Source organism: Mesitornis unicolor, unplaced genomic scaffold (genome assembly GCF_000695765.1).
Source record: "Mesitornis unicolor isolate BGI_N332 unplaced genomic scaffold, ASM69576v1 scaffold47957, whole genome shotgun sequence".
In the NCBI taxonomy this organism is placed as follows: Eukaryota; Metazoa; Chordata; class Aves; order Mesitornithiformes; family Mesitornithidae; genus Mesitornis; species Mesitornis unicolor.
This window is the reverse complement of record NW_010199323.1, coordinates 17530-26700: the sequence shown is the minus strand read 5'-3', so window position 1 is coordinate 26700 and position 9171 is coordinate 17530. Positions and strand designations below refer to the sequence as shown.

General features: G+C 52.6%; 1 protein-coding gene across 1 annotated transcript; it reads left to right on the top strand.

Moving 5' to 3' along the window:
• Positions 1 to 1645: 1645 nt before the first annotated feature.
• WISP2 (WNT1 inducible signaling pathway protein 2) lies at positions 1646 to 9171 on the top strand. Its single transcript, XM_010189415.1, has 6 exons — positions 1646 to 1672; positions 4618 to 4653; positions 7027 to 7243; positions 7867 to 8143; positions 8320 to 8506; positions 9094 to 9171. Exons 1-6 carry the CDS (start codon positions 1646 to 1648, stop codon positions 9169 to 9171), a joined length of 822 nt encoding a protein of 273 aa, XP_010187717.1.

Sequence of the window (9171 nt, the reverse complement as noted above, 5' to 3'; positions counted from 1 at the left end):
CTGAAAAGCAGAGCTGGCTGCAATTAAAAGGTGAGTTTGGTAAAGACCTAAAAGCATCACTGGCTGCACCTTAGGGCATGCCTCAATTTGCATCCTATTTGATGCTGCAAGGGACATGGCAGCTGCTTGAGAATACATAGCACACTTGAGCAAGACAAGAACTGAAGGAAAAACACGGTCTATTGTAGCCTGAAACCACAAGGAAAACAGAAATAGTCAAAAAGAATGAGCAATTTTATCAGGAAATATGAGTTAGCCACGCAGCTCCATGGAAAATACCAAGGGCCTGTCAGTAACCACACAAGGTCAGGATCTGCGGTTTGTATCTTGTCTGAAAGACAAAACTTCTAGTGAGATTTTTTGAAAGAAATTTATGCTTGATGATGTTTGATACCAAAAATAAACTCTCAGAGGATCATAATGTTTGGTACATGATGATTTCTGACACTGTTTTCCAAATAATAATGGGAAGACTCATCTGGCTGAAGTTTCCGGGCTTTTACAAAAGCCTTCTTCTTTGGGCTATCTGAATGTTTAATTTAGGGGGACAATTATGAATTGCTCTCATCTGGACTCCAGAAAAAAAAAATTACGTAGAATTACTGTCCAGCTTTATATATATATATATATTAAGAAAAAGCGTTGTCTTTTCACAGCAGCTGATCCAAGGCTGGGCTGTGCTAACGAGAAGTCCCTCAGTCTGAATGGTGAGATCTCACTGTAGTTTTAGCTAAGTGAGGCTGTGCTAGTCCTTTTGCTCCCCTTGTAATCGCTCACCTCCTTCCTCTTGGCAACATCAGGCTTTGAGACCAGAACCAGCACCAAGTCCCATTTATCAGTGCTCCTTTCTAATGAAACCTACTTAAAAATGCCTGGAAAATGGTGAAGGATCAAATGTCTCCACCACCATGCACCACTCCCCATCTGAAAGGCCCCTTCTCCTTGGGAGAGGGCAATGCCCACTGTTGCTTGCTCCTTCGCTGCCTCGCCGCAGCGGCTGGGAGCTTGGAGGGGTCAGTTGGTCCCAGATGAAGCCGAGGTTTTCTGATGCAGTTGCCTGACTGTCAGAAACTGGACGGCAGCCCTGAATTCTTTTCTTGCAAGTCACTTGGACAGGCCTCAGCTGGTAAATACTTTCAGTCTCTCCTAGCCCAGGTCCGGGGTGGAAGCAGTGACCTCAAGGTTAAGGATTGCCTGGCCCGTCCCTCGTCCCTCAGGGTGACTGGTCCTCCCAGTCCAGCTCTGCTCTCCAGTTAAGGTGCAAGAACCAGAGGGAATAAAAATCGCCAGACAGGGATGGAAATGACCATCACCACCTCTCTCGGCTCTTGCTGTTTGGAACTGGAGCCAGATTTGTTCTGGGTAGGAAACAACTTTCCCATCCTGCCAGAAATGAAGGTATTTCAAAGTTTCCCAAAGCCGAGGTGTTTCCAGAAGTCTCATGAAAAACAGTCAGCAGGCACCCCAAAGTGTCCAACAGCTGAGGGAGACCTGAGATGTCTCCTTTTCATCTCAGGGCTCTTGGCTTTTCCAGGCTGGGTGTCTGTCCAGATTTCCCACCCTCCATGGACAGACCTGCTCTCCTGTAGCAGGAACTGGAGCCAGGAGCAATCAGAAGCAAAGGGAATGTCATACCCAATAAGATATGGAGATGGGCTCACCCCAGACCCATGTTTTCACTGTTGATACAAGAAGGAACAGTCAGCAAAGACCCAGGACAGCCTAGGTCTTCCCCAGCAGATCCAGAACCTGGTACGACTTCAGCCAGCTCTAGGGAGGGTGTTGAACACATGGCATGAAGAAGGGCAGAGTCTCAAGCAGAGGAAAGGGATAGAGGGAGAATGTGGTCTATAACCATCACAAATGGATGCAATTTCAGCTAGCATGGTGCACAAATGAGAGTTTTGCAATGTTATTCATGATGGCACGTTAAATGGCACAGACATGAAAAAACCCAGCTGTCTAAAATGTAAATTCATTGGGTCAGTTCCTTCATTCCTATAGAAACAGCAGAGCTCGCCAGTGGCTAACTCAAAGGAGATGTACTCAGATCCCTGCATCAACTATTTTCTTGCACAACTGACCACAAAAAAAAAAAAAAAAGAATTACAACCCCCCCAAAATCCTGACAATAATACCATGGAAACTGTGGAGCACAACATATGGGCTTAATTACTAGCTATGAAATCATACGTATGGTACAGCACACATATGGGGTACGTGCTCCAGAGGGGAAGGGTTATAACTGAACATATATAAAATGAACTACTAATGCACTGCTCTCATTTGGCTTTGCAAATCAAAACCTGCACAAGGGCTGTATCGCTTTCCTGGGCTTTTCCTGCACTCCCAGCATGGAGACCTGGGTGGGCATCTGGGACCCGGAGAGCTGGAAGGGGGAAAGCTTCAGCCCAGGTCACCCATGGAAAAGCCTCCTTGGGAAGACAGAGACATAGTGGGATTTGTTGGTACCCCTCCAGCCAGGTCCTCTGGGAATCCCAAAACACAGTGAGGTACTGCCAGGGATTGCAAATATCATCTGAAATACGGACAGCTGGCCAGGCAGGGGGCAGCAGATTTGGACACTGTGCGGCTGCTTGACTCTCTGTCGCTGCCTGAGCTCTGCTGGCTTCATGGTGATGTCACATGATCACAGTAAAGTCATATTATTGCAGTGAAATCTCAGTGACATTGCGTGTGTGTGGGAAGCAATATTCCCTCTTGTTCTGAGCGGAGCAAGAGGGTAAAGAAGGGGCCCAACCCCAGAGAGCCAAACCTGTACCCAAGAGAGGGCAGGTGGAGAGGGGGTTAATCACTTGAGTGATGCACGGGGCTGGGGCTCCAACAACAGGAGTGGAGACTCCAGCACTAGGATAAACGACAGCAGCCTTTGGAACTGGTATTTCTACAAGCTGCCATGACCTCATTAGCAGGTCTGATTGCAGCTAACGAAGCAAAACCAAAGCGGAGAATTGGGGTGGTAATGGAGAGGCCTCCCTGCGCCATGCCCTGCCATCCCTGTGTCGTGCCCCAGCTTGGGGCAAGGGTGGAGCTTAGGGCAAGCAGTGGAGCTGAGATCGGGATTGCTGCTCAGGTGACTGAGGACCTGTTTTGCAAAAACAAAAGGAAGGGGGAAAATAAGGTGGAAGGAAGGAAGGATGGAGTATCACTCCTAGTTACCTCACTTCAGTGCTCTGCTTATATGGCACCCAGCCCCTCCTGCGTCTTTGCCAACATATACCACAATATGTGACACATAGCAGTAGTTCTTGTCATGCCTGTGAGACATGGAGGGGCTGTGCACAGCTGCCAGGATCTGTCCCTTGGGTAGGGAGAGCCACAGGGCACCCTGCATTCTTATGTGAGCTCAGGTCTTTCCTTGGAGCTCTGGACTCTCAAATTCCCTTTCTTGCATCTTGTGATAAGATCTGGGGCATGGGAAAGTGGAGAAGGGGCTCAGTTTACTGAAAGTCTTGAGAGTTTTAGTTTTTTCTTTTCTAAGAGCCAGCCTCGCACCCCCAGGCACAGCAGCTGAAAGGAAAGCTTGCACAGTGCAGACTGAGAAGTGGTAAAGCATTGGGAGGCTGCTGAGCACTGCTCCTCTTCCCCAAACTTGGATTTTAAATTCTTATGATTGCTTAATACAGTCATAATTCTTGAGGATCTGAATTTGGGGTTACAAGGTTTGAAATCAGCAGGGCCAGACCGCAGCCTTCTCTGCATCATGTGCCCAGGGCAGTGCAACACAACATGCAACCACCTTGCCCGCCATCCAGTCCCCAATGCCCCAGCATCCTCCCTGGGCAGCCACAGCCTCAAGCAGGATGAGGGTGCTGTGGCAGCCTCACCACCACAGAAAATCCCTTCCCAGCTCTTGCTGTGCCAGAGGAATGGAGAGGGAAGTGCACTCCTGCTGCCTGGGGAGCTGACCTGGCAACCAAAAGCAAGTCACACACTGTTCCCAGTGATGAGGGGAACAGGATCCTGCTCTTGACTTCGGGGCCCTGCACAGCATGAGCAGCTCACACCTCTCCCACAGCCTGCCATGCACGGTGCTCATCATAAAATATCGGAGTGGGTCCCTTGCTACTGCTTGGTCATGGCAATGTCCCATAGGGACAGCAGGGACAGCTTCGCCAGACCTTTCAAACTCCAGGAGGAAGACACTGGCTCTTTCTGGCAGACCTCGATGAGGAGGAAGAGGCATGGACCTTCCCTCCCATTCGTGGCAAGCAGCAAGGAGCTGGTTCACCCCTCCAGTCTGGCTCCCCAGCCTCTCTCCTGTGCTCCCAGGGAAAAACATCCCTTCCCTTCGGTTGCTGGCTGGGTGGGCAGCACGTTCTCACCTTGAGGGGAGTGGAAATGGCAGCTGGAATGTGGGCTGGAAAAAAAAATCATGAAAGAAAGAAAAAAAATAAAATCTTGAGCCTTGTCCAAACCTACTCATGTTTATATTGGAGCCTGTGAGTGACATCGGGCGGGGAGAATATAAACACCAGCGGGACCCACTCGGGGCTTTAAAACCTGCGAACACGCTGCTGCCTCCAAACTGCCTGGGGGGTTATGTGCTGAAGTGGCGGAGTGGAGAGCAGCATGAAGCTCCAGCTGGAGAAGCAGCTCCTCTTCCTCTCCCTCCTCTGCATCCTCTCCAAGGTAAGGGAGACGGGGACCTGGGGCAGCTTTAGCCTAAGTCGGGGAGCACTCGGTTCTTGCAAAGTGAGCTGCAGGGAGGAACGGGGTGTTACGAACTGGGTAGCTAACACTGGCTGGCAGACAGGTTGTATTTCCTCCGTCCCACAGAGGCAGAGCTATGCCTGGGAGAGACGTTTACAATTAAGCAGCAGGGTCTTAACGTCCATGGGCCAAAATCATCTGTTGTGGAAGTCAGGAATGACAGCAATGTGCTCTGTTTGCTCGCCCGGTACCTGCAGCTCTCCCTCAGCGGGGGCTGTGGTATGCAGTCCTGTACGCGTCCCTGCGAGCGAGCGAGCAGCCGCTCGGCGGTAGCGGTTCCTGCATTTTCCTTGGTCCCTGCCCAGGCTCCCCAGGCAGGAGGCTAAGCAGCGAGCACCAGCCTCGGCATTACTCAGCTCTCCCCTCCTCCCTGGGATGTTCATGCAATGCCAATGCCTCCAATAGGATTTGGGTTGTTGTAGTGATTTTTTTTCCTCTTGGACTCTGTGTGAAAATAGTTGCCTGTGCAGAGAACAGGAAAGTTGAAAAGTTTGGGGTATCTCAGCTCCAAGTTCTTTTAATTGCTGCTTGAATCCCAAGGCAAACCTGCAAGCAGGGACATCATAGCAGTGTTGTGCCTATTTGACTTCTTTCCCAGACATTTAAGATCTCTGGTAGGAGCCACATTGTCATTTAAAGACAAGTTAATTACAGGGAGCAGGAGGAAATAGATTAATGGAGTTGGCTTGGCTGATCTTTCTAAAGCACTGATTTATAATAGCAATCGCCTGAAAGATGAAAAATGCCCTTGGCTGCCTGGGTAAGCTGTGAGGAGAAATGACTCCTGCCCTGCATGCTCATGAGTGCCTGGAGAAACACCAAGTGCCCTTGTGCCTCCAGCCCAAACCTGGCCCCCACAGTTAGTCCTTTGGTCCCTGCTGCACATCTCTGGTTTCTGCCACACTAACAATGCTGCTCATTGATAAAACTAGAACAGGACCCAGATTGCCCAGCCCATTTAGGATATATTTTATCTCCTGGCACTGGCATTTCTACAGGCCCATAAAAAACATCTGAACTGCTGCAAATGGGGAATAGATAGCACAACAGTACCCACCTTCTCTGGCTACCTGGTCATGTCAGACCTGATGCTACTGGGAGAAACTAAAAGACAAAGAAAAATGGTATCTAAAACCCACATTGTCCAGCTGAACCCACTGATCTCTCAGCAGAGGCACCAGTGTCTGGACCAGCACAGGGTTGAAACATTCAATTGCACATTTGAACTGCTGCCTGCGGTGCCCAAGCCGTGTGGCAAGCAGAGTGGCAGGGCTACCAGAGAGCAGCTCTAAGCTGCTGCACGGGGCTCACGCGAGCACACACCGGTTGGGCAGCGCTGGCAAAGAGTTCTCTTCCAAACTGCAGAGCCAAGTCACTTGGCTGCAGGCCCTGCATGCAACAGCCCTGTGAGATAGAACATGACAGGAGCACGAGCACTGCCTGCAGAAGCTGATTCTGCCAGGGTAATGGTGCGAGCAGAATGAGCTGTGGATATGAACACCTACCTGCCCGGGTGAACTGCTGTGGGCACAGCCCTGGCAAACAGCCGGCTGATTCAGCAGACGACTGCAGCACACAGCCCAGCCCCAGTAACTGCTCAGCCTAGCTGGGAGGGCAAATGTAGCTTCCAGTCCTCGAAAACATGCCTGTCTCAGGGCTCCTCACCCTCAGGCCAGGCAGAGGATGCTACAGGCAGAGGATGCAGCTGGACCAGAGAGGAAAAGCAGTGATGTTTTTGGCTACAGTTCCCCCACTGCCAACACATGTGTTCATGGCATGTACCAGACCTGTTAAGACTGCTCAGAGTGAGGTGCTAGGCTCTCACTGGGTGCATTCAGCCCCTGCAAAGCCACATCTCCAGCAGGGCACAAGCCACTGCCCCAGCAGCAGGCATGGGGCCAGGCTGCTCTCCCCTCCCTCCCGCCCAGCTGCGCAGGACAGCGTGCAGCTGCCTCCGAAGCTGCCAGCCCCGTTAAATGACCATCGCTACCTGGAAGGTTCACTTTGCAGCTCCATCCTCCTCCTTTATATTTCTTGTGTCTAAATTCCCATCCTGCGGAGTGCTGAGCATCCTTGCTTCTCCCTGGTTTCCGTGGGTGCCCATCATGCTGTGCCTTTAGAGGATGGTAGCTTTTCAGGCTGCTTTATCATATTCCCATAGATTTCCAGAGCCTCCCTCCACTGAACATCTGCCCCCATGATTGGGAGAGGATTACCTAGCTGTCTCAGTGAAATAGTAGCTGTTAGCCAAAAATATCCTTTATTGAATCAGTGATGGCTTTGTCTCCACAGGTGTGTGCCCAGCTGTGCCGCAGACCATGCTACTGCCCCTGGGTGCCACCCCGCTGCCCCCGCGGGTCCCCCCTGGTCCTGGACGGCTGCGGCTGCTGCAAGATCTGCGCCCGGCACCTGGGAGAGCCCTGTGACTTCCTCCATGTCTGTGACCAGAGCCAGGGCCTCGTCTGTGACTACAGCACGGCGCCCGCGGGGACAGGAGCCATCTGCAACTGTGAGTGCAGGGGTGCCTGCTCCCCGCTGGGGATGCCCCTATGCCCCCTGCCCAGCATCCACCCCAGATCTGGCCAGGGGCCCAGCCAGCTCCAGGCATCCCTCAATGTTTTAGGGAAGCTGTTAAGACTCCGAAAGCAGCTTCACTGAGGCTGATGCACACAGCTTGGCTGTGGGTCTGTGCTCCAGCCAGCTCTTGTGCCATTTGGCAACTGGGGTTTTGGGGCGGTTTGAGTGAGGATGGACACAGGGGTCCTGAGGATGCTGCAGCTGTCCTGCTGTGGCTGGAACCTGGGGTGCCCAGCAGAGAAATTTCAGAAAAACTTTTTCTAGCCTTAAAGTCTTGAAAGGCAGGGTCAGAGCTCTAAGTCAGTGACTTCCTCACCAGCTGGTGAGCTGCTGCTTTGAAAATAGAGAGATGAGGAAAGAAGGTAGGGAAGAGGAGAAGGTTAGGCGATGCACATACTGCTGCAAACCCATGTCTGTACCACACACCTCTCAGTCATCTCTGTGGCTCTTCAGTTCAGTGCCCTCGTGCCAGCCCCGTGGTTTCCCCTAGCAGTCCCCTCTGCCATCCACATCTGTCACTTTGTCCCTAACAGGCTACCCGGCTTTTGCTTGCAGTTGAAGACAGCGAGGAGGGCTGCGAGGTGAATGGCCGAGTCTATCGAGATGGGGAGGTTTTCCAGCCCAGCTGCAAACTCCAGTGCCGCTGCCTGGATGGGGGCTTCACCTGCATCCCACTGTGCCAGGAGGACGTGCGGCTGCCCACCCCTGACTGCCCCTACCCGCGGCATATAGAGGTCCCTGGGAAGTGCTGCCCAGAGTGGATCTGTGAGGCCCAGGACCAGCCCCTCCTCCGGGAGGCTGGGGCAGGTAAGATGCAGTACATGGCAGCAAGGTGATGCCTGCACAGGTCTCTGGGGACAGTCCCTTCACTCCAGACCATGAACATCAACAGGAGACACCTCATTTCTCTGCCATGCAAGGCTATGCCCGCAGCACCAGGAGGTCACGCTGCACAGCACCTGGCTCCAACCACCCTTTTCTCCTCATCTCTTTTCATCCAGCCCCCAGGCCAGCATCCCTGCTGCTGTCATACCCCTGCCAGGAGTGGAGGACGGAGTGGAGCGCCTGCTCAGCCACCTGCGGCATGGGCTTTGCTACCCGCATCTCCAACCAGAACCGCTACTGCAGGCTGGAGACTCAGAGGCGGCTCTGCATGGCCAGACCCTGCCCAGCTCTGGCAGCATCATCCCCAGTGGTAAGTGAGGGCCTCGGTGAAGTTGGTGCCTCTTGGTTTGACCAAGGAAGGGAAATGGCAGCCAACAGGAGCTGTGGGACCTCCAATTATCTCTGGGCAGCCCACAACCCTGCCCCAGCCACAACCTGTGTCTCAGGGACAGATAAACCATCTCCTGAGGCTGCACTTGAAAAACAGCTAATGGCAGGTGCAGACCTAAATTCTGGGGTCTCTGGATGTCTGAATCCAAGAGAAACATGGATCCCACATAACTGAGCCACTCAGGCGGGCTCGACCTGCCCCCATGGCTAGAGATGCATTTGCAGATCCTGCCTGGGTCCCTGGGTGCACCTGAGAGGTGGCTCTGCCATCCCTTTAATTAGCCTGGCATAGCCCCAGCACAGACATGGTCCAAAACTGCCTTACTTGCATGTGGCCAGAACTTTCTGGGGCCAGTCACCCACTCTACTACATGCCCCTGCTCCCTAGATGCACCCTGCTCCATCTCCCCATCACTCTCTGCTCTGCCTTTCCAGAGGGGAAGAGGAGGTCGTCTGTAGCCGTGCCCACCCTGGTTCCATCCCAGAGCCAACACCTTATCCCGGTAGAGTCTGGCACATGCTCATGACACTGTGGTTTCGGTGGAGATGGAGGATGCATTCCTTGGGAAACTGGGGAAGAAGTGA

Coding starts and splice junctions, on each gene's coding strand:
- WISP2 (XM_010189415.1), top strand. CDS start 1,646: ATGGAGATGGGCTCACCCCAGACCCAT. Junction 7,244..7,866: donor GACAGGAGCCATCTGCAACT/GTGAGTGCAGGG, acceptor TTTTGCTTGCAG/TTGAAGACAGCGAGGAGGGC. Junction 8,144..8,319: donor ATGCAGTACATGGCAGCAAG/GTGATGCCTGCA, acceptor TCCAGCCCCCAG/GCCAGCATCCCTGCTGCTGT.